Below are 25484 nucleotides of genomic sequence, written 5' to 3' on the forward strand. Positions count from 1 at the left end.
TGCTGAGACACGGAGAGAGAAATTGACCACAGGAGGTCGTCCAGGCCTCAGCCCTCTTCTAATTAGTCTGTTAACTCAACATGCAAGCTCTTCTGCTTTTGTTTGTTTTGTTTTTTTTGTCAACTGAACACAATCTAGAGTCATTTGGGAAGAGGGAATCTCAGTTAGGAAAATACTTCCAAAGATTGACCTTTGGGCAATGCCATCTATGGCTGGGTGGTCCTGGGTGCTATAAGACAGCAGGCTGAGCAAGCCAAGAGGAGCAAGCCAGGAAGCAGCATCCCTCCATGGCCTCTGCATCAGCTCCTGCCTCCATAGTGCTGCCTTGGCTCCCCGCAGTAATGGATGTTTTGCTAAGTCATTTTTTTGGTCATGGTATTTTACCATAGCAACAAAAGCCTTAACTAAGACAGATACAGGCACCAGGCTGTGGGGTATGCTGTGACAGACCTGGCCATGTGGTTTATAAGAGGAGTGTGGTAATAGGTGCATTCTGAGATGGAGAAACCACAAAGTGCTCAAGAGTTCACTGAGCTGTTCTATGGGAGCCTGGAAGATAAGACCACTGAAAGCTATGCAGATGATGGAGACCTGGCCTGTGAAATTTCAGTGGGAGGTTTGAGAGCCCATTAAACATTATTGCACTGTTTGGTATTTGAATTAAGAATCTGTAGTTCTGGTCGGTTGGGGCTGATGGATTAGCTGTGATAAAGAAGAGCCCGGCAACAGAGGTGAAGTCTTCTTGGAACTGCTTCCTCAAGGTCAGCACGCAGAAGCTGTGTGGCCATTAAGACTGTTTGGACTATTTTAAAGCCAATGGATATTTACAGAGGCTTTTAAGAGACTGGACATTTTAAAGATACTAAACTTTTAAAATATTTGCATTTTTATAGTGTGAGACTTTGTAAGTTGGAATGTTTAATACTGGAATATCTCAGGGATGAACGAAAAGGACAGGGTTATGATTTAATAAGCAATGTGCTTGTATACCAAGTAAGAATGGGGTCTGTTGTGAGGTTGTTCTGTTAGTGTTGCTGTTTGTCACCCTGACAGAAGCTAGAGTTATCTGGGACGAGAAACCTCAGTTAAGAACATGTCTCCATGAGATTGCCTGTAAGAGAGTCTGTTGTGGCTTTCTTGACTTCTGGTTGATGTGGGAGGGCCCGGCTTACTGTGAGATGCTGGCACTCAGTTCTGTGAGAAAGCAGGCTGAGCAAGTCATGAGGAACACAGGGAAACAGTTCCTCATGGCTTGTGCTGCAGTTCCTGCCTCTAGTGCAGGCGCTGACTTCTGCCACAGCCTAACTAAGTTACTAACTAAACCCTCACTAAGACATGAGTCTCGGGAGTCTGGATTTCTAAAAAATAAAAAATAAACACACACACATAAATGCCAGGTGGGCATGGAAGCCGACATGTAATTCCGGAGCTCACAAGACAAAGCCTTCTCTGGCAAGGATAGCTAGAAAGGGGAGTACTGGGTTCAGCTGAGACTCCGACGCAATGAATACGGTAAAACAAGATTGAAGAAGGCTCCCAATGCTTCCATATGCATGTACCCACATGTACATGCATACTCATATGCATGCCTACATGCAAACACATGTACACACACACAGAGAAAAAAAAAGAGGATACAGAGATATAAGTAGATATATTGTACAAGGTGTATATCTCAAATATCTGTGAAAAGGAAAGACTTAACTGTGGTTGTGTGCCATCTAACATTGTGCTCTATGACAGACTTTGTATGAGGCAGACAGTGATCCCATAATCTTATAAAGGACCTAAAAAATTCCCATGGTCAGGTGATATAAATATTGTAATGTCACAGAACAGTACGTAACCCATGTGTTTGTGGTAACAAGCAGAAACTTACTGTGCTACCAACTTCATGAAAGTATAGCACATATAGTTAGTTAAATACAGTAATAACAATGCCAACAACAACCACGTTCCTAGCCATGCATTCGGTATGCAATCCTTTCCATTATTTAGAGTGAACTTCTACTCACAAGCCATGGTACAACAGCAACAGCATTAGACAGTTCATCTTTACCCTACCTTTTGACTGAATCAAAGCATCATACTGAATGACTGACCGGAACCATCTAGGTCTAATTAAGGACATGACATGATATCCACGCAATAAGGGAATTAAATGATGGTGTGTTTCTCAGGATGGGCCTCTGTGGTTGACAAGCATGAACACCAAACACCGTGCTTTGAAGCAGAAAAAAACATGGGTAAGCTAGAGGAAAGCGCAGGCTAATTCTACCTTCACAGCAATATATGGAAGAATGACTGGAAAGCCCGCTCCAACAAAAGACTGATAAACCTAACTACAGAACTCTTAAGTGCACTGGGGGTATGGGAACACAGTGGAGGTCAGACAGCACTGTTGGTAAGAAACTAACTCTCTGCTGTTGATTTTCTCATCAACCTTGTGGGATCTGGGGTTCAAGCTCAGGTTGTCAGATTTGCACATGAGTGCTGAGCCATCTCGCCTTTAAAATTTATGCTGTAATAAGTAAAAGAAAATGAGAAGGCAACAGCACAGTGAACTCAATCCCTGGCGGCTTCTGGCCCAAGAGAGGATAGCCCTCACGCCTAAAGAGCTTACAAACCAATACAATGAGTTATAGGAACATGCGCAAATACATACCCAGAGATGTAGCAAAAGATGGTCATAAAGTTATGAAATGGTGTTCTTACGGTCAAGAGAAAACATTAATAAATGTCACCAAAACTGAGAAGGCAGCACAGCATGCTGGGAAGGCTGAGGACACTCTGTATGCAGGAGTTTGGTACATCTTTCAACACTAGCAAGGGGCTAGCATGATGGCTCAGGGGATACAGTGCTTCCTGCCAACCCTAGGCAGCTGGAGTTGGTCCTTGGTACCCACTGACTCCAGAAAGCTGTCCTCTGATTACTACCACATGCAGTGGCATATGTGCATGTACCCTCACATGTGTGCACACAAAACAAACAAATAAAATGTACGAAAATTTTAAACTACATTATGCCTTTATATAGCAATCCTATTTTCTTCTTTTAGGAATTCACCCTGATGGTAAAATCCAACAATACAAAATATATATAGACATGCATGAGAAAAATCACTGTGGCGCTGTCTATCACTACAAAAATGGAAGACATTATTGATAAGGTCACAGACGTGGGAGAGTGAAGAGATCCATGACAATCATGCAGTGGAAGCCATAAAAACCAAAAGCAAAAGGCAACACACATCCCACAAAGACTCATACAGTAATGTTCAGAATAGTACAGAAGGAGGGAAAAGAGCAAAAGATATAGTAATGCTACACAACCTTGTAAGACAGGGAAACACATGTGCACCTATGTGTGCACATCCCTACCTATGTGTGCACATACATGCCTACCTATACACCTGCTATTCGCGTATATAGGTAAAGGGTAAGAAGAAGCTCGGTATTAAATGGTAGGTTACAGCAGAAGGGACACTTCTCACCTGCCTATCTGCGTATATAGCTCTGACTTCTGACTCATGGTAATATTTTCACCAACTTAAAAATGCAATGGAGATGTCGAAGATAAAATTAAATCGCAAACTGACACTGGTCAACTCAGTGGTGTAAACATAAAGTCATGGAGACCTTGGGACTAAGGGGATTTTGAGTAAGGTATATAACCTCTAACACTGTGAAACTAGGAGAAAACATCCTAAACAAAGAAACTGAAGCAAAAACTCTACTACTACTTCTCTTTTTCTTTTCTTTTTCTTTTTTTTTTTTCATTAGGGTTTCTCTGTGTAGCCTTGGCTGTCCTAGAACTCACTCTGTAGATTCGCCTGCTTCTGCCTCCTCCCAAGTGCTGGGACTAAAGGTGTGCACTACCACCAGCTCAGCTAGGAATTCTTAATTCCTTTTCTATATATTTTAAGGTTGCCAAAACCAAACCAAACCAAACCACCACCACCACCACCACCACCACCACCAACAACAACAACAAACAGATGATAAGAGCCAAGCTTCTTATCAATGAAGAGGGGAATAGCTACCCTTTGAAAGGAGAAAGGGCAGAGGGTACCCTGTGGGAGAGTTGGGTGGCACTGTTTTGTTGTTAGGCAAGTGGAGGCATAGGTAGAGGTAAGTACATATATATAACAAACAGCTACATGTGCCTAAAGATCACGTGTACATGTCCTTGCAGGTGTGTCTACCAACAGTGACTTCTTGGCAGCCATGAGCAAGATCACGGCCCACATTTGGCTCCTACATTCTCTATCTGATTACAGATTCTACAGCTGCAACTTGCAGAGACAGGACAAGCTGGGAGCACACTCTGACACCAGAGCTCCAAACGGGATAAGGGAAAAGACAGAGCCAGCTTAAAGGGACTCCCACCACTACATCTGAAGTGACGTGAGCAAAATAAATACTACTACCAGAGAGAAGAATTCAAATCTCAATAAAATGAACCCTCCTGACTATGAATTAGCCAGGGCAGAGAATAAAGGCCATCCTTAAGTTAAAGGCCCAAGTATTCCATCAACTTAGCAAACATTACCATATTTAACAATCTCCAAGTATTTCAGATATAGATTAATCACAATAAAAAAATCCACCCTACAATTTTTGCAACGTTCCTACAAATCTGAATTAGCATCAAAACAAGTTAATAAAACTTCTATTGAAAGCTTAATTTCTCTTTCATCTCCATAATAGTGCACAGAAAACCAGCTTAGTCCTCCCTTAAACTTTTTGTTGCCTGTTTGATAAGTCTTCTGGCTTGGCAGCAGTCCCTAGTACAGGGTCCTACACTGTCTTTGGAGCTTCCCACAGGTGAATGGATGGCAACCCTTGGGTCCCACCCACTCTGTCTCTGATGCCTGTCATCTATTGGTGCAATTACATGTCAATCAACACTTAACCCTCAGTCCTCCATCTGACTTGACAAAAATCCCCCTGCAACTCATTTAGGTTACCCCCTCTTTGCCTATTCAGCTTCTCTCGTTAAGGATTCCCCACAGGAAATCACCTCAGATGAACGATGTGCTTAGACATAAACTCACCATGAGGACACCATACTGATGGTAGCTAACATTTATTGTGCGTTTTATTTTATACTGCCAGACTTCATTTCACTGACTCTCACAGTAAGACTGAGAGAGACTTTTTACTTAATGTTTTGCTTACCTCCTCAGAAGAGTGACCCTGTATTTACACAATGCAGACCAAAGGGACAAAAGCAGAGAAACATGGCACTCGGTGGTGACATTTTCCTGGGGCAATGTACTTTCTTAGGCTGTTTTCACAACAACTCCTAAAAATCCTCCTTTAAAACCCAGGACTGATTCACCCGGGCTTTATGTCTGTCTTCAGAGGAGCAAAGCAGAGAGAACAGATCTGTGGTCAGCAAAGGTATCTGTCCTTAGCTGTGTGTCTGGTTAGGAAGAGCAAGCCTCTGTCGTCTTCGGGAGGGTAATGACCTGAAAACCACGCTGACTAGCCAAAGTGAGCACACAGATCCCATGACAGAGCTCAAGGCAGCTGTGTTTCTCCATTCAGATTAAAACTAAACTATACTAAACCCACTAAACAAATATTGGAAAGCAATGCACATAAAGCCAGAGCTCACTGCATCAAAGCCTGAGGGCATCCTGGGCTGCCAGGCCTCTGAGAGGCTACAGAGTTCTCATCACAGATGCAGGAGAGGCGCAAGCGTGAAGAGCAAGAGCCACTCTTTGGGGGACAGTCAACTTTTACTTTATTTCACTATGATCACATCAGATGTTTCTTTCTATCTATGATGAGCTTCTTGCTTATGTAAGAAAATTAGTCAACTTTTACACATTAAATATTTTCTAGAAAAACATGTGCAAAGTACTACAAATAGCAAAGTTAGGAGGAAACAGCCTTTCTGAGGCAGCAAAGAAACATTATGGAACTCTCCATGTTCACAATTCTTAGAGTCCTGTAGTCCAGGTCTACCCTCCCCGCTGAAAGGAGGAGGAACAATTTACTTACAAGTTTTTGTACTTCACATAAAATTCCTCAACTTCTACCTCCTCGCCAGATTCCTTCTGCAACGAAAAAAGATTGAGTTACACACTTTAAAATCATATACCGATGATTTCAAAGGCAGCCACATACTCCCACATGGGGACACGATGCCTGAGGTGGCCTGACTGGAAAGAGAAGCGCACAGGAAGCCTGGGCAGCCTGTGCCGTGGGGACTGACGTACTCAGGCACATGCACGCTGCTCCACTCAATGTGCTTGTGATTGTACGGCATGAATCATTTTAACTCCTCCCTAACCACATGCAGCTTCATTCACAACAACCTGACCCCAAGCCTGGCTTGCTGCCAAACCCGCAGTGTTAAGTAGACGCCAAGTGTACCATTTTCTCAGGCAGCAGCCAATTAGCAACTGCTCTCCTGAATGCCATATGTATTATTTTTGGCTGCCTCATGGCAACTTTACATTGTGGGTTTTGTAATGTTTTAAAATATTTAAAAGACATTTATTTCTCCATATAGTTAATAACTCTAAACAAGAAACCATATAAAAGGAAACCTCGCTCTTATGGTGGGACTCGGGGCATCACTACTCATGGTTTGAGTTTTACTCAGTGGAACAATTAAAGTCTTTCAGACAAGATGTCTCACACACATGGCAGCCAAATAAAATTAACACTTCCAATCCCACATTTAGGTGGGTTAAAATTGCGATGCATGTCCGCCGAGTCAAGAGCTTTCGGTGGTCAGACTGCTTCCAGAAGGCACCGAAGACAACATCAATGCTATGGTTTAGAAATCTCTCTTTTCCTTTTGGCTTTTGCTTGTGGAGTGTGAAAGGATTCATAATATGTCATTTTCTTACAATGTTTGAGCAGATAAAGCAAAGATGTAAATCATAAACAGCCTTTACCCACGTGTCAGGAAGTTCTTTTCTGTTCCTACGAGAGCTGGAGAGCTTGCCTGGAGGCTCACACATGGGTGCCGGGTGGCCTCATAGATCTTTGAAGAAAATGAGGGTGAACAGGAACATGGTCGGGGCCAAACAAGAGAGCCAGCGTGGAGGATGACAGAGGGCACATGTCTTATAAGGGCACTCCGGCTGGCTTTCATACTAACACTCAGACCACAGTTAAAGACTATATATAACCTTTCAGAATTCCCTCAAACCTTTTATCAGGTTCAATTAAAGGTGCATTTTAAACTGCTTCTCATTTTTCCCTAGAGGGCTTATGAAAGGTCCTAACCATAACACAGCTTTTTTTTTTTTGGTTTTTTTCAAGATAGGGTTTCTCTGTATAGCCCTGGCTGTCCTGGAACTCACTTTGTAGACCAGGCTGGCCTCGAACTCAGAAATCCACCTGCCTCTGCCTCCCGAGTGCTGGGATTAAAGGTGTGTGCCATGTCCCCAAGTAAACAAAAATGCTGTCTTCTATTTAACTGGCTACACATACAACATGGCCACGTTCTTTGGTGGAGCTTCAGCTCCAGCTGCTAACCACATTTCACATAAGTGTGCACATGCTTTACTGAGAGTATGCTGAGTCATGCCTCTCTTCAACAGCCCACACTACCACTACCAGTGTGCAGAAACTCCCATACTCTGCAGACTCGATGAATGATAGGGTGATAACGTACAGCTTCTCATACGCACACACACACACTGAGATCACTCCTTGGCCAGCTACTGTCTAACCTGACAGTGCTCTGAGTATTTTCATGTGTTCAATAGACATTTGAAAATGGGTATTCTTTTCCTTCCCCGGGAATGAATGTAAAGGAATTTTAACAGGTTACAGGAAACTTGATGTTTTGGCTGTATTAACATATTTGTCTCACTGTTCCTGTGACCAAGGAGCCAAGCCTAGTTCTCTAACGTGGCCTGAAACAGCCATTAGCACATGATAACCTGCCACCCTCAAAGAAGGAATGGCCTTGCCAAATTAGACAGCTCCCCTACTCAAAACTATACAAATAATGAACAAAAAATGAAAAAGTATATACAGAGAAAAATAATAAACTGCTTCTGGTCTAATATATTTCATACTCAAACCGAGATAGTGAGTCACAGTGTACTGAGTGAGAAAATAAAGATATTCTATAGTTAAGACTTTAACTTTATAAAATGTTCTACTTTTTTATTGTTACGTTCAATTTTCCTGGAATTTAATGTAACTAGTTATGGAGAAAACATATGTTAAGTAAATTAAAGAAAAATAAATGTTAGGGGATAGTATATCCCCTATATATATAGTACACCCAGATTCTGACTCTAAGATAACTTCTGACCTTATGATTCAAAAAGGAAAAGGACTTGGAATATTTTCTATAGATAGATGGCATATAGAAAGTGCTATAACTAAATGTGGAAAACAAAACACCTATGCACTCTAAATGCATGCGCATTCAAACATACCACAATGTTCATATACAAGACCCCTCTCCTGGGTCTTGGAGACATTAACTTGTGTTTAGGCCAATATTTATAATGGCAAGCCACGCCCACTGTCATGGTGTGCGAAGCTGAGGTGGCTCTCCCTGGGAGACAATTCTTAAATGATTCATGGTAAGAGGAAGCCCAGCTAGAGTCCACAGGAAAATATCAAATTTCTTTTTCTTTCCACGTGCAATATTGTCCCCTGTTATCAATTTTTAAAATTATAAACTTAGAGCAGTTATAACTTAAAGCAACGAATGTTGAGAACATTTGCAATTTAAAAACTTAGTGGCCGTTAATGGTCCGTATCTTCTGATGGAGTTTTAGCAGCCTTTGAGCGGCGGCAGCAGCAGACGAGCATCTGTGGGCTCTCTCCAATCCTTACATTCAGACAGTTCCTGTCTTCCAGAGAACTTTTCCTACCAATTTTCTCCATTCCCACATTCACCAAGCCAATAAATCAGTGGTTCTCAACCCAGGTCATGACCCCTTTGAGGATTGAACAACCTTCTCACAGGGGTCACATATCAGACACCCTGCTTATCAGATATTTACATTTCAATTCATAACAGTAACAAGATTTCAGTTATAAGTAGCAATGAAAAAATTTTCTTGTTGGGGGTCACCATAACACGAGGAACTATGTTAAAGGGTCACGAATTAGGGAGGTTGAGAGCCACTTCAATAAATGTTCCATCCTCATATACATCTGCAATGACATCTAATGCCTTACAGTGAGCCACACGGGGCTGTAATATCAATTTGTAATCCATGGGTACCTGCCAGTAAAGGTGGGCAGAGGGGGAAAAACTAAGTTCTTTGAAGCAGGCAAAACAGAAAAGCCATGTCCGCACCACGTACAATCTCACTAGCTATGGAGAATAGAGTTAATTATAATCTCAGCTCTAAGCCTGCTAAGTATGCCTGCCGAAGTACTATCAGTTCAACAGACATGCGTGCATCCCATCCCAGGAACATGGCTATCTTCCTCAAGTAACATCAATCCAGTGAAGGGACCGCTCTTTGTAGCATGCCCACTATTTAAACTTTACCATATATCTGTACTCACAAACTAACAGTTCTAGAGACATTAGGAAAAGGCAGCCTTTCTAACGAGCTAAGTAGTGCTCATGTCACGTGACAACCCTGGCTTGGTTTTTATCATTTGATCCATTATGGCACGAAGCTACAAACTCAGTTACCAACCGCATCCTCCACACCCCACCTCAACACCCGATTTGAAGTACGTTGACTTGTTGCTCCAGATAGTTTTTATAGGAGCATGTAGTGCATGCGGTGATAAGTGTGCAAATCCTGAGTGTGTAAGAGGGACGTGCGAGCCTACTGTTGGTGCAGGGGTAGCTCAATGAGCTCTCAGTTTAAAAAATACAAGTTCTACTTTTATGTATGTGTCAGCCAGTGTGCGTGCACATATATGACTGCAGGTCAAAAGAGGGCATTGGATAATCGGAGTTGGAGTTACGTTACAGGTCATTTTGAAACATTCAAAAAGGGTGCTGGGAACTGAACTTGTGTCCTCTGGAAGCAGGAAGTGCTCCTGACTTCTCAGCACCTCTTCAGCCCCAATAGATGAGACATTAACAGAAACAATTGTGTTAAGTGCCTGTGCTCAACAGTATTTTGTTGCTGGTAGTGTGCTTGTCTGTCTGTCTGCCTGCCTGCCTGTTTGTCTGTCTGTCTTATTTTCCCTTGTCTGATAGTTGATAAGCTTTAGGACAGCACCTAAGTTCCATGATTCTCTTGGCCACTGGGAAACTATACCTTGTATTCATTTTACTAAAAGAAATCATATTTGCTCTACATTTCAAAAGCTATGAAGAACTACTCAGGCTTGCCTGGCTGACATATATCCACAGTACCTACTTTCTAGAGATACAAGCTCAGCATTTCCCAATCTGGGCAGGAAGGCAACCCACACGGAGCAGAGAATTCCCAGTGCTTAGAGAAAACAATGGAGTTCTTCTTCCTAATGTGCCTGGGCCACGAGCTTACCTGCTGCCACTGGCAGGCACTTTTGCTTATCAATAGGAACTGTATCAGTAATAAAGATACTTTCAACACATTAAGTTATATATGCAAAAAGTTGTAAGCAGCCTGATAAAACGTCTGCTTGCCCCAGTAACAGACCGGCCCTGATGAGGGCATTGGGAGCTCCCAAGCAAGGTCTTCTTAGGAACATTTTCCATGGAGAAGGCTGTCTGTACCTCTGTAAGTCTTAAGCATTTCTTTTGAGTTTCTTGACTTCTCCTAATAGGGTTACAAAGGTTGATACATCTTAAGGTCATTGCTTAATGGAGTTTTGATTTCATTCCAGAGCCATCAATCACCGAGGGGATCAGAAGTACCACCCCACACCTCATCTTATGATAATGTAGCCATTGGGCTTTTCTTTTCTTTCGTTTTGTTTGTTTGTCTTTTCGTTGTTACTTTTCTAAGAAATGGTCACATGTAGAAAAAGCTGACCTGGAACTCCTGATCCTCCTGCACCCACCACCATACCCAGCGCCACAGTGGAATCTTTTTTTTTTTTTTTTTTTTTTTCAGAGACAGGGTTTCTCTGTGTAGCCCTGGCTGTCCTGGCACTCACTTTGTAGACCAGGCTGGCCTCGAACTCAGAAATCCGCCTGCCTCTGCCTCCCGAGTGCTGGGACTAAAGGCGTGCGCCACCACGCCCGGCGCCACAGTGGAATCTTAAAAGGGCAGGATGCAGCAAACAACCTGCAAGATCACCCATGGGAGTCTCAACTTTGCACACGGCGCCACTCACCTGCTTTTTCACTAGGCGACTGCTCATAATCTTCTCCACCACTGGGCCTTCTGCATCAACAGATTCCTGAAAAAGAGAAAGTGGTATCAGCCCATCCCACTGGCAAGCCACCTGACCTGTGCTGCAAACGCAAGTGGGAAAGTACCACTCCCCTCTGCCCATGCCTCCTGCCCTTTCAACCACACGGTCCAAAGTTAACAGTGGGAAAAATTACTAAAAACAAGAAAAGCCTCACACTACAGCAAGGCAAAGGAAGGGCTGTGCTTATGACTTCCTGACTGTGTGGTTACTTATGGAGAGAAGCACAGTCCCTCAAGCCACAAAGCATTCACTCTGGCTGCTAAGAAAAAGTAATCTGTGCCTGACAGCCGGTCAAAAGCAACTTTCCTGCATCTATATTCATGGAGTGAATACTCCCTCTGCTCTGCTACTGTAGGCAGCTCTGTCCTATGGAGGTTGTGTACAACAATTTAATAGAGATCCAATTGCCAGCTAAACACCAAGCTGCATTTAATAGGGCCTTTCAACTGGCGGCCAGTTTGTTAACTAAAGTACAGTAAGAGCAAAAAAAGAATAAATAAAATCTTTGCAATAATCAATTCTGTTACTGCCCGCGCTACATACAAACTATTTTATCCATCATTTACATTGCACAGAAAATACAGTGTGCCCTGCTGGGTACTCCAAGGCAGTAATTTTATAAAGGGGTTCTGACGGTGCCAAACAGCAGGAGATGAGCTCGAGTGGTTTATTATGGTTCCGGGAGCTACAGCATTGAATTCTCAGAGGTTCATATTCTAGCTCAGACTCTTCCTCAGCAGAGACATTTAATTCTCCAAACCTCTGTCACATTACATATCATTGCCTTGTATAAAAATGAATTTGAGCAAGTAGGGCTTTTTAAGATACTACTGAACAATGAATTTCCCACAACACGTCAGCCAACATTAGCAGAACATTCCCCTGCTCCAAGTCCACCTCTGCCACTGAACTGCTTGGCTTCCAGGCATAAGTTTCCAGTCCACCATGAAAGCACACATGAAACAGCGCAAGCCTGGCTGCTGACCTGCTGCTCTGACTGCGAGGTGTTGGATGGGGAGTCTCTCCCAGCAGCATCTGCATCATCTGCCTCCTCATCAGAAATCTTGAACTCCAAATCTTCAGTGTATCGCTTCCTCTTCACCTGCCTGCTGGACCGCCTCTTCTACAACAGAAGCCCAGCAGAGTGAGTGTTAAAGGGCAGTCTTTGGGGCTCTGTAACACGGTACACAGTAGTAAGACTTTTCCTTTTCTAAATCTTAAAGAAAAACTGGCAATTTTCATCTAAAACGTCGAGTGAAAAGACCATTGTGACAACCACAGCAATTATCTGGAGATCTGGGGTCCTGGGACCTTGTAACGCTGCTGCTCCAAACAGCAGTCCCTTCAACAAGAACACACAGGTACAGCAAACCCTGTCCCTCACTTGGCCATCTCCATTGTGGGCAGTGGCAACACCAGAGGCGCACAGTGGACCTATGGGAGTCTAGCACACTCTGCTCTTATTTCTCTATGACTGAAAAGTATAATGTAGAGAGCCCACCAACAACAGTGCATTAGAAAATAATCTACAGGCTATAAAGGTTAATACAAACATTGTTATATTGTTATTTCTCAAGGTATTCCAATGCACTTTACTCTGGAGCCTGAAAGAAACAGTTCGGGGCTGGAGATGTCTACTTCAGTGCTAAGCGCTTACTAAGAGTGCACAGAGCCCCAGTTCCATTCCTACTCCTGGAGAAGGAGGGAGAAGTGGGAACTAAACACACTCATAATGAGTAGCTTTGGTAAGTAGGGTGGTGGTTTTTTTTGTTGTTGTTTGTTTGTTTGTTTGTTTACCTGGGGACAGATTCTCACTATGTAGCCAGGGCTGGCCTGAAATTCACAACCAAGCTAGGCTCCAACCCCCAAGAGATCTGCCTGTCTCTGTCTCCCAAATGCTTGGATTAAAGTTGTGTGCCACTCTTCTTGGCAGTTCTAGTTTTAATACAACTTTTTACCATGCTGCTTCAAATGTCAAAGACTGGTAATCAGTATGACTGTTGGCGAATGTTCATGTTTGTGGTCAAACACAACGCAGCACAGCCTGTGCAGGACAATATAGATGTGTGAAGCCTATGACCAACCAGTTCCACTTCCGGTAAGCTACGTGATTATATTTGGAAATCTGTCCATGGTAAATTGATGAATGAAAGCAAATCATGTGACTGCAAAAGTCACTTATGACTCTACTTAAGACAAATGCAAACTGTTTCTCTCTCTGGATGGGCAGACGATCAAGAACCCTCTGAAAAGAAAGAGAATCTGCCGCTTACGCGCAATGCATAGCGCGCTTTACTTCTCGTCCTCTCCAGAAATACTCACGGAGAAGCCACCTGTGCGTGCTTCCACTAACAGGGGCAACCTGAAGAAATAAAAAGTGTTACTAGGTATAAGGTTCTGTCTGAATGAAGAGAGAGAATGACTGGGGGTAGGGGTAGAACACTGTTAACTTCAGCCCTAAAAGAAAATCGTTTTAAAAGAAAATAAATTTCTTTTTAAAGAAATAGAGAGCAAAAAATAGAAATTCATAATGAAAGGATGACGACGCCACTGAGGAATACAACACACACACATTTTTCTAAGAATTGCGAACTGCTGCTTTTTAAAGAGTTTCATCAATTGTGCAGGCCAGCATTAAGATGGGAGGACGTAAAATATTCATCATACAAATGAAGAAGACATGACAGACACTGTGATCTCTTGGGGCAAGACCAACACAGCCTCAGGACAGTACCTCACAGCCTGAGAACGATTCCATTTAACCTGCTTTATAAAGATACTTTTGGTTAAAATAGCTGTGTCCTGAGGAGAAAATGAAAATGTGGCCTTGCTGTGGCCGCACCTTGTGAAAGAGTCAGTTAGAGTTAACATGTCATTTACTCTTGATGAGCAACCAGAGCATTGGAACTTTTCCCTCAAGCCCCTCACAGATGCACCACAGGAAGAAGTGTAACAAACACGCAGTCTGCGTCATCACTTCCTGTAGCAGGCACCAGGAAGACAGCTTTTCAGGCAGTTTCTGTGGCCGCCTGCCTGTGGCTGTTGAATGCAGAACTGTTACTGAGACAATTAGATGGAAGCACTGAGCTTGGTCTGAACTGCTAAGTGCTTTTCCGTACCTAAAATACAGGGAGGGAAAGAAGAGGTGGAAAGTGGACACGAGGCAAGGAAAAAGAGTGAAAAGAAAAGGGAAAATGAGGGGGAAATCTCACCCCAAACAGTAGTTCATTAGTCAGAACAGGAAATAAATTTTTTATTTTGAGGCAGGGTCTCCTTTGGTAGCTTTGGCTGGCCTCAAACTGGCAAGTGCTAGGACTAAAGGCATGTGCCACCACATCAGGCCTGTGAGAATAATTCTTAATATTGTCCAAGTATTTTTGTTGTAAAGTCCCAAAAGCGCAAATTAAGACAAAACAACCTCAAGGATACAATCAATTTCATTATAAATTCTTAGTTCCAACTCCTTCACCAACTTTTAGGAGAGGAGACGGCACGGTTGTTGGAGCACTTGTTGTTCTTGCGGAGGACCAAGGTTTGATTCCCTGCACCCACATGGTGGATCACAACCATCTTCTACCATTCTACCCTCTCAGAACCTTCTTCCAGGATGCTCTACTCAAGAAGAATGCAGTATTCAAGCTGAAGTTCTCTGTAGGGGGCCACATATTACAGACCCGTGGGCCTTGGGTAGGAAGACCTGAGGATATATTACAGGTCAGAGGAAGCCCAGCTGGTCCCTGAGGGCTGGCTGCCTATTCCAATGGGACTCAACAGTAACTGCTCCCTGATAATTCAGATGTCACTTGCACAAGCCACATTCCCAGCCATCCCAAAGGACCAGACTGGCATGCATCCACGGAACCTATCAAGGAAATAACTCACAACTGTCATGTGTACTTTTGAGACCTCTGTCAGTCCAAATAGTGAAGGCAGCAAGCTTCATACACAGGAACCCAAATTCCTACTATTTACTTGTAGACCTCAGGAGAATCTAACACTGAACCAGGTACCATCTGGGATACCACTGACTTGTTGATCAAAATTCTATCATGACTATATCACATCTCCGGCCATCTATTATAAATAAGCTACAAAGTATGTTTTGGTTTTTATTACAAAAAAAAATTAATGAGGGCAAGATGGATGGCTCAGTCAGGAAAGTGCTTTCCTTGCAAGCAAGAGGCCTCAGCCTTGCTCCTTTGAACAGAAAGCAAGGCATAAAAGGACATGCTCACAATTCCAGCACTAGGGAGTGGAGACAAGATCTCTGGGGCTCACAGGCCAGCCAAGGCTAGCATGCTTTACTAATCCAAGACAGTGAGGGAGCCTGTCTCAAAAACACAGGGTGGTTAGCTCCTAAAAGTATGACACCTGAGGGTGGCCTCTTGCCTCCACATGAATGTACACACATGTACGCACACACACACACGAGGGAGAGGGAGAAGTCAAATAAAAATTGACCAAAAAAAATTTTTAGAAAAAAATTTAAATGCGAATGATACTTTAAATGAAGCGATATAATAGCAACGCTAAAAATGCTTAAGACAGCATAAACATTAAAACATACATTTGTGGAAATAAAGGGCAGCTCTTTGCTTTAGTAATCTCAAAGCTCAGCAGGCCCTAGAGTAAGCTGGGTCTCTGTGGGCTCTGGCTCTCTTCACTGTGGATATAATGTTCCAGACAACAATAAGGCCATCACGCACACACCTGACAACAAAGCCCGGAGAGACCTTGCGTGCTTTACATGTGGCTAAAGTTACCCCACTCCCCAGCTGGAGCCCGAAGGGAATAATGGTGTTACCTGGACACCTGGGTCTTCGTCCTCTTCAGGAGCAGGGGACGGTGGGGGTGTTTTGTCCAAGTCTGAATTTTCAGAACCTTCTGTTTTTCCTTTGTTGACCTTTTTCTTCAAAGCACTTGCTTCTGAATCCGGTTTCTTATTACTAGAATTCAAAGTACATCACTTAGCGTACACTTTCGGTGTGGTTTCCCACACGCCCCAAACCTTCTCTTTCTGTTACTAAAGAGTGGTGGCAAAGGCCAGGTCGATGGGCCTTGGGTGCTTTTCATTAAATGCTACTCCTAATTAAGGTTTGACAACAAAACTTATAATTGATGACCCTCAGCAAATTTCTCACCCATTGAAACAGAACTGAATGTAGAACTTTGAACACTTCACAGAGTACTGCCCCAGCCCCTGCTGACATACAAAGCTGTGACAAAAACCTAAGATGTTTCTTTGCTAAAAAGTCGGGTGGAGACCAATTTTTTTAACCAAGGGGGAAAAAAATACCATCTAATGACTATACCCTTATTTCTCTGGCACAGAGTTTCACACAGTCATTTTTTTTAAGTCCAATGGTGACCAGTAATAGTACATTTTTACTAAAAATTAATTTCCTAGAAATACATAATTTTATTTAATTCAGTGTTCTTGTTTATGAGTAAGTTTCCTTTTGGTGCTAAGCATTTTGGAGGGATAGCCACACTTGGCCTTCATTTCCCCCAGTGCTAGCAACTGGACATGCTGGACAAGAGCTCTCTCTCCCACTGAGGCCACCACCAGCCCCACAAGTAGCATTTCTACCAAAAGGTAACTCTTTGAAATTATAAGCGTGTGCTTGTTTCTCACCAGTAACTGAAGCTCACTTTCCACGTTCCTGAGAAACACCAGGAGTTGAATGATAAGCCAAAACACAGGAAAAATAAAATTCTTGGGTTATCCCCACCCCCCCCAAAACTGTTCCTCAGAGTACTTTTAGCGCAAACACTCAGTGTTCCGTCTCACCTACACTCTGCACCCGAGACTTCTTACCATCAAATGACCATGTGTTATATATACACACAGAAAATGTATCATCCCAATACCAGATTTTTTTTTTTTTAAACTATTTCTAGGGCGCCTCAAGCTCTAAGTAGCTTGACAAACTAAAGATACAGATTTCAAAATCCTACATTTATTAAATGTTATAAAGTCCCGGAGAAGCTCACCAAGAGAGGCCCTAAGAAAGACGTTGTTAAGCCACTAGGAAGAGGCTGCAGCAGCTAATGATTCTAAGTACAGATGTGTCACGTTAAACCCTTCCAAAGTGTGTCAATAGCGTTTCCGGCACACACCTAGGGCAGCGTTCTCCACTAATATGGTTTTGATCATCTTAAACCTGTTGTTTTTACATACTCAGAGCTTATTTTGATACATGAGCATTTTAGCATAGCAAACAGCTACATCAGGAAACAACTGAAAACAATTCAAGATGATCACAAATAGCAGTTACATTTCAAAAATTGATTTTATCTACAAAAAATAAAAAATAAAAAGAGGTGGTGTGACTAAGTCAGAGAGATCCGCAGACAGCAGAATATTTTTTAAATTAAAAAATTCATGCAGCAGTTCCTGAGGAGAGTGTCCTGGTGTTTACGCTACACACTGACAGAAGTCTCCCCTACCATGAGGCTCCATTTCCAGCATTTATTTCCGCTCTAACTGCCACAAATTATACAATACTACAGCTGAACACTGGGCCCCTTTCCTTTCATCTGCACGCCAAGAGCAATCAGATTACCCTGGTAACCAGCGGTCACGTGACCAGCACCTGCTCTTTTGGCTGGATGCCACTGACTAAAGCCATCTGCTTCCCTCAATCAGCTCCCAAACATTCTCAACACCTGCGCTGCAGTGTTTTGTGGTTTCTTTTATCAAATCAGTGCAAAACTGCTTCCAAAACTTTACATATTTCTCGAATTTGTTTAAATCAGAGGTAGGTCTGTCAAAGAGCTGAACCACTGCCAGGTAAACTGAGCGGCGGTGCATGTTTTCCATGGTGACCTCGATCAAGCAGAGCGGAGGATGGAGTTCAAGTTTGTGGGGTTTCGGGCCGTGCAAGCGGCACCCTGCAGGAGCAAAGGCTGCCTGTCTGCTTAGTGCCCAGAGCCAGGTTTGAGGAAACATCTATCTGGTGGGGGACAGAAACACTAATGACTTTCCATCTGCTCTATCCAAGGATGTACTATACAGAACCTCCAAGATGGCTGAAAGTCAGACAGGCAGGACCTCTCCAAATGCTTAGACAAAAACCTCCCAGCCCAGGCAAGCACTTTCAGTTCTGATTACTGCAAGAGGCAAACTCATTAGAGCTCACGGCATTCCTGCTGAGGCACAGCTAGGTTCTCCCACCCACCAGTATACAATCAAGCACCCTAGGAAGTCAGAAAAAGACTAAGGGGTCTTCAGTGGCCACCCAGACACTTTATGAACCCGGACAATATCCAACCACTCACATCACATCATTATGATTTTGAAATAAGCCAACCTGGACTCCAATGAAGTGTAATATTCAAACTGTTTTGACCTACGTAAAACGAAAGTCAATTTTTTTCTTCTACCTGAAGTACTACAGAATGCTGGTTTCCACCAGACAGCAATCAGTCTGAGCTCTAACTGCCACAGCTCCAACTGGGACTCTGGATAAATCACAGCTAGTTTCCCTGCACCTTCATTCCCTCATCTATCCCATGAGGGCAATATCTGCATCGCTAGGTATTTCTGTGGGTTTAAATGAGAAGAGACAAGAAAGGAGACAGGGTTGGAAGAGATGGTCACTCTCTGCACACCCCGGAAGAGAAGCAGCACATCTGTGCAGTGCACGCTCGCTCTCTCTCTCTCTGCGACCCAGACCCACCAGTGCCAATTCAGTGGCGGAACACATGGAGAAAATCCACGAGCTTCGAGTCACTAGCTCAACACAAGGCACGTTCACCCTGCCACTACCACTGCTTCAGCCAAGCACCTGCCATACCAACCTAAATGACAACAGTCACTGCTTGTCACTTCACTCTCGCCCCAAGGCAAGGGTCCCCAGCATGAGACCAGTGGGAAAAGGGCAGAGTCCACGTACCATCCTGTTTATATCTGTAAGGTTCAAACTCTTCTTATACTGCCAGACTCCAAACACAGCCATATACTCATTCTTCTTCCAAACTGTATTCAAAGCTGGAATATGCAAACAGGACATCTGTGCTGGTTGTAGGGAGGAGAATACTGTTAGGAACTCCCTAAGCCAGCATTATGACACTGAAGGCTGCATGGTGCAGATCCAGAGCTCTGGTGTACTTCCAACAGTTGCAACGATGCCTCCTCAGAACCTTGGTCTAAAAGCAGGACCTCGAGGAAAGCTAGCCATGCACAGGCCCCGCTGTTAGCTCTTACTCTGCTCAGCATCCTGATGGAGCCAGATCACCAATGCTAACTCCTCTCTGCAGGTTACTAAAATCTCATGAAGTCGCCCTTAACTTAAATCCCCAGTGTGTGATGTCTGCAAATCTCAGTACTGGGGTGCCACCCCCTCCAACCTATACAAGTCACAACATTCGCGTCTTTATGCTCCTCACAGCCATGCTCCACAGGCAAATGCAATGAGTGCTGAACACCCTCTGGCCTCTGCTCCTTGAAACCTACCTGATCCTCTGCAAGACTTAGCTGACAGATCTTGGAATGAGTTCCAAGAAACATTTTCAGAAGGACACAGTAGTCTAGATCAGGTATGATTACAAATTCCTACTTAGGTGTCACATAACATGTAAATACTTAAAACACTAAAAAAATGGATGTCAACATTACTGGGTTGTATTAAAATCAAAGCACTGTGTATCTTTCATCAACGATCTTGTGAGCTAAAAAGAACTATCTTTGAATTCCTACTGCCTGCTTAAGATGGGCTTATAGGCTGCTTATGTTTCTTCTCCTATTTAATTAAACAATTTAATAGTAAGTACAAAGTTCTTTTGTGTGTGTGTGTGTGAGGGGGGGAGTTCCAAGACAGGGTTTTCTAGGTAGTACTGGTTGTCCTGGACTGTAGACCAGGCTAGCCTCAAATTCAAGAGATCTGCCTACCTCTGCCTCCAGAGTGCTGGGATTAAAGGCGTATAAAACTAAAAATATACTACATAACCATGAGACAGTGCTGGGAAGATGGCTCGGGGAGCGGGGGGGGGGGGGGGAGAGTGATTACACAGAAGCCTGGTACCCTGAGTCGTCCTGAGAACCTCTGGTCCCACATGCACACTGTGGGGTGTGCTCACATACACAATAAAAACAAATATTTTAAAAAGCTAAACAAAAGCTGGAATAGCATCTATATTCATGATGAACCGTCTCTGAAGCTTAGGGTAAAGGAGCTGAAGAGCTGGATGAGCTGACAGTGTTTGTCTCAGACACAGGAGGCCCAGGGTGCTGAAGGGAAGGGGAAGGGGGGAGAGGGGAGGAGGGGAGGGGAAGGGGAGAAAGAAGGAAGGAAAGAAAAAGAAAGAAGAAAAAACCCAAAGGATGACAGTGTGAAATGGGGTGATAATAAACTTGAGGGAAACAGGAAGTTTTCAAAATCAATACAATAAAATACCATTTATAAATTTTATCCCTAAGTCAAAAGTCCAACTTCCTCCTATCTTCCTTAATCAGCAATATGATGACCGAAATACAAATACTGATCTATCTACCCTGCCCCACAGACTTAGATACAGAGGTTCTACTCGTTCTAGCGAGTCCTGGAAATCAGACATAAATCCAGTGACACCCTGGAAATTTGAAAGGCCTCTGTTGCTCCTGAAGCCTCGTGTTTCACACCTTATTATAGGAGCAGCCTCACAGCGGCCAGCACTGGGGTCCACGGCCCCCACAGCTCATTAGTTCCATGGTTATCCCAGCGCCGTGCACCACCTGGAGGAGAATGCTTAGGTGCAATCACAAACTCCACATTCAGAGCTGCACTGTTGTCAGGGAAGCCCTCAGGAGCTCACTTCTGGAAGGATCCCTATTTAGCTGAAGACATAACAGACCAAAGACACAGAGTGGAAGCCATTGCCTAAGATGGGGCTGGTGGATCAGAGCTGACCAACTCTTGTGTGAGAAACTGCAGGCTTCCTAAACAAGGCTTTATCCAAAGAGCCAGAGCTTATTAGAAAGCCTGGGCTAGCCTGATTTACGACAAAACAGAACGCAGTTAAATAGTCATTAGTGTCCACCTACAGATCTTCATTCTCAGAAGAAACTTTAAAAAGGACCCAAATCATGAAACCAAACGTGATGAGGAGTGAGTCAGTTAATAAAGGTGGCTGACAGTGGGCGGGAGCTAGTGACCTGGCAGGCCCCAAGGATAAAGTAAGTTCATGAGGACTCTCGTTACAGTGGGAGAAATCAACCTTGAAACTTAGGTCAGGACGATTAATCAGGAACATTATTAGGGATTCAGGCTTCTCCAAAATATTACACCATCTTCTTTACAAAGGGTGCTGAGACAGATTCTTAGAACTGATAGGCTGGAGGGGCATGCAGGTGCGCATGCGCGCGCCATGGGTCCGTGCCCAGTCTCCCCCTGACCTGGAGCTCAGCTATTGGCTAGGCTCACTGCACAGCAAGCTCAACCTGGTTTTGCTTCCCCAGAGCAACAATTACAAACCCATGCCACCACACCCAGCTTTCATATAGCTACTGGCTATTTGAAATAATTCAGGACCCTTTACTTGCATAGCAAGCATAATCTTAGCAGCCTAGGCTAGACTTGAACGTGTAGCAGTTTTCCTGTTCAACCTCCCAGACAGCTTGGATTAGGTGTAAAGTAATGCATCCAACAACAACAACAACAACAACAACAGACTTTTCAATTTACTGATGTTAACCAATAAGAACTGCCACATAGGATGTGGGTCAGAAGTATTAAAACTCTAAAGATTCAGGCTGGCATAACAGAATACAGTATACTTGGTGGACAGCAGGGCTCAACGTTGATGAAAAGTGCATCTACTTTCAAAAATCAGAAGCTCTCTGAGCCCTTACTACTTGGTTTTTAAATAGTGAAAATAAAATAAAAAGTAACATCTAAAAAAAAAAAAAACCCACACCACAGAAACTAGCAACAGAAGAAATTTACTTTGGTATAATAAAAGCTTTATAAAAAATCTACAGCTAATGCTCTACTAAATGGGGAAACCCAAAAGTGTCTCTTTCTTTTTTTTTTTTTTTGGTTTTTCGAGACAGGGTTTCTCTGTATAGCTCTGGCTGTCCTGGAACTCACTTTGTAGACCAGGCTGGCCTCGAACTCAGAAATCCGCCTGCCTCTGCCTCCCGAGTGCTGGGATTAAAGGCGTGCGCCACCACGCCCGGCTGTCTCTTTCTTTTATTTGGTAGCAGTGGTGTGTGTGTGTGTCGGGGGGGGGGGGGGTCTCACTGTGTAGCTAGCCCAGTGCTTGGGGTGGTCCACCTGCCTCTGTCTCCTAAGTGTTAGAATTAAAGGCATGTGCAACCTGCCTGGATCTGGACCCTCTTTCCATTCTTGTGTGTGTGTGTGTGTGTGTGTTTGTTTGGAATTGGTACCTAAGTCTCAGGTAGAGCGATGAAGTGATACAAAACAAAAGCAAGTGAGGAAGTCAAGTCTCCTCTACTTGCACATGCTATGAGCCGGTCCTTCAAAGCGCCTAAAGACCACAGGCTGTGAAACTCTCACTCTTGACACTTTCAACAAAGTCACAGGATACAAAATTAGCATCCCAATACCAGTAGCTTTTCCGTGGGTTGACAGCAAATTTGCCCAGAAAGAACTGGAGTGGAGGGATCAAGATAGCTTTAAAAATACTTTTGTTTTGTTTTGTTTTTTCCAGACAGAGTTTCTACATACCAGGCTGGCCTTGAACTCAGAGATCTGCCTGCTTCAGCCTCCCAAGTGCTGGGATTAAAGGTGTGTGCCACCATGCCCAGCAAGAACTTTTTTAATTAAAAAAAAAAATGTAACTAAAAATAAAACCACCCAGTATAGTTATGAAATTTTTGATGGTGAAGATGGTGAACGAGACACTAGAAGACCCCATACGCTTTGACTACAAGAATTGAGGCTTGTGAAAATGTCTACATTACTGAAAGCAATCCCTATAAAATTCCAATGACATTCTTCACAGAAAAGAAACAATAATCTCAAAATCACATTGAAGCGCACATGTATGAGCACGAGTGTGCACCCCCACCCCAAGCAATCCAGGACAGAAAAGGAATACCTGATCCCAAAATGTGCTACAGGGCCACAGTGGCAACAACAACAACAGGAAGGCACAAATACACATCTAAACCAGAGGAATGGAACGGAGAACCCAGAAATGAACTCACATAGCTATAGTCTCAAAGACACACTCTGGGAAAAGACAGCCTTGTCAACAAGTGGTGCTGGGAACATGGGATATCCACCCTACAAAATCCCAATTCAAAATGGATCAAAGACCTTCCTGCAGGGGTTCTCGACCTTGTTAGTACTGAGTCTTTACTGTGGTTCCTCAGGTTGTGGTGGCCATTTTTGTTGCTACTTTATAACTGTAATTTTGTTACTGTTGTGAATAGTAACATAAATATCTGATCTCCAGGATATCTGATAGGTGGCCCCTATGAAAGGGTCAGTTGACTCCCTGTAAAGGGGTCAAGACCCACAGGTAAAGAACCATTGTTTTATTTTCAGTGCTGAAACTGAAACAACAGAGTTAAAACAAGATGCAAGTATTCACAAGGGTGCTTTCTTTGACAAGGACCCCAACAGTGTAAGACAATTCCAAAATCTGACAAATGAAAACAAATACAATTAAAAATTCCTATATAGCAAAGAGACAGCCAACAGAATGGGAGAAAATCTTCACCAACTGTGCGTCAGACAGAGGTTGTTAACGTCTTTAATATATCACCCCAAACAACCATCCACTCAGATGGGCGAACGAATGGAAGAAAAAATTCCCAAAAGAAGAACTGCATATGGTTGACTACTAAATCCGTGAAAAGGGTTCCCTAGCCTTCACCTATCAGGGAAATGCAAATTATGACTGGGCTGAGATTCCATCTCCTCTCAAGTGGCTGTCAGCATAAATAGCAACATTAACAAATGCTGGAGCGAACTCAGGCAGAGGGGAACCCTAATCACTCTGGGTGAGAATGTAATGTGGAAATCAGTATACAGGTTCCTCAAGAGACTAAAGATAGAACTTCCACATAGCTCAGTTCTGCCGCGCCTGGACAAATCTGCTAAGTCGGTGCGCCACAGAGGAGCGGGCACATCCGTATTTACCGCAGCACTCTTTATAACAGTCAAGGCATGGAACCGTCCCAGGTGCTCTCAAGCGAGTGTGTGGTGTATATACATGTATCAGTCACACAGTGGAATGTTATCTGGCCATAAGGATGAAATTATGCCGTTTTCAGAAAAAGTTAATGGAACTAAATAACACCCATGTTAAACAAAATAAGCTACAGGCACACAGACAAGTGGTTCATGTTTTCTCTTACAGGCAATCTAGATCCATGCACTATGCACATATACAAGCACGCACGCGCGTGCGAACACACACACCCTGGACATTCAGACGAGCAGTGCTGTTTGAGGGAAAGAGTGGATGTGAGAAGAATCACGACAGATATGAGACAAATACAAGAATGCACATCTGTGAAAATTACAAAATGAAACCCATTTCGTAAGCCACATGAAAATTATCTTTAAAAAGCACAAAAGTAAGCCGGGTATGAGGGCACATGGCTTTACGACCAGTATTTTGGAGGCAGAAGCAGGAAGATCTCTGTGAGTTCAAGGCTAGCCTGGTCTACAAAGCAAGTTCCAGGCTAGCCAGGGCTGTTATACAGAGAAACTTTGTCTTAGGGGGAGGGGAGGGGACACAAAATTTTTTAAAAGATTAATTAAAGCAGCATAAAATACAGTAAATGAGAAAGTAAAATCGGCCCTACAAAATAAGACAAAAATAAAATTTAAGTCCTACTGCCCAAAGGTATCTAACAGCATAAACTAGTAATATAATAAACTGCAGACAGCAGGATAAACTAGTGAGAAAGCAGTTGGGACACACTGAGTAGAAGGTAACACAACAGCACACCAACACTCTCCTCTAATGCACGCCCTGACACCTGCGCTGGGACCAGGTGACCTGCTCACCCACTAGGGCAACCTAAAAAGCTCGGGTGTACTAGAAACAACACAGAGGCTGGAGAGATGGCTCAGCGGTTAAGAGCACTGACTGCTCTTCCACAGGTCCTGAGTTCAATTCCCAGCAACCACATGGTGGCTCACTAGAAATGACACAGGATGTGAACAAAAACTACTAGTATTGAGTTCTATGAAAGTCATTACATAAAACACCCA

General features: G+C 43.4%; 1 protein-coding gene across 4 annotated transcripts in view; it reads right to left on the reverse strand.

Annotated features, from left to right (window-relative positions):
- The window catches only part of Chd7 (chromodomain helicase DNA binding protein 7), a 176542-nt gene that overhangs the window by 50181 nt on the left and 100877 nt on the right, over positions 1 to 25484 (reverse strand). For all 4 annotated transcript variants that reach the window (XM_021160001.3, XM_029475873.2, XM_029475875.2 and 1 more), the window contains exons 4-7: positions 16115 to 16256; positions 12296 to 12433; positions 11230 to 11295; positions 6013 to 6068 (exon numbers count right to left, since the gene is read on the reverse strand). In XM_021160001.3, the coding sequence (XP_021015660.1) occupies positions 6013 to 6068; positions 11230 to 11295; positions 12296 to 12433; positions 16115 to 16256 (402 nt within the window). The remainder of the gene's footprint in view (positions 1 to 6012; positions 6069 to 11229; positions 11296 to 12295; positions 12434 to 16114; positions 16257 to 25484) is intronic.

Source organism: Mus caroli, unplaced genomic scaffold (genome assembly GCF_978045245.1).
Source record: "Mus caroli unplaced genomic scaffold, Mus_caroli_1 scaffold_6, whole genome shotgun sequence".
Classification (NCBI taxonomy): Eukaryota; Metazoa; Chordata; class Mammalia; order Rodentia; family Muridae; genus Mus; species Mus caroli.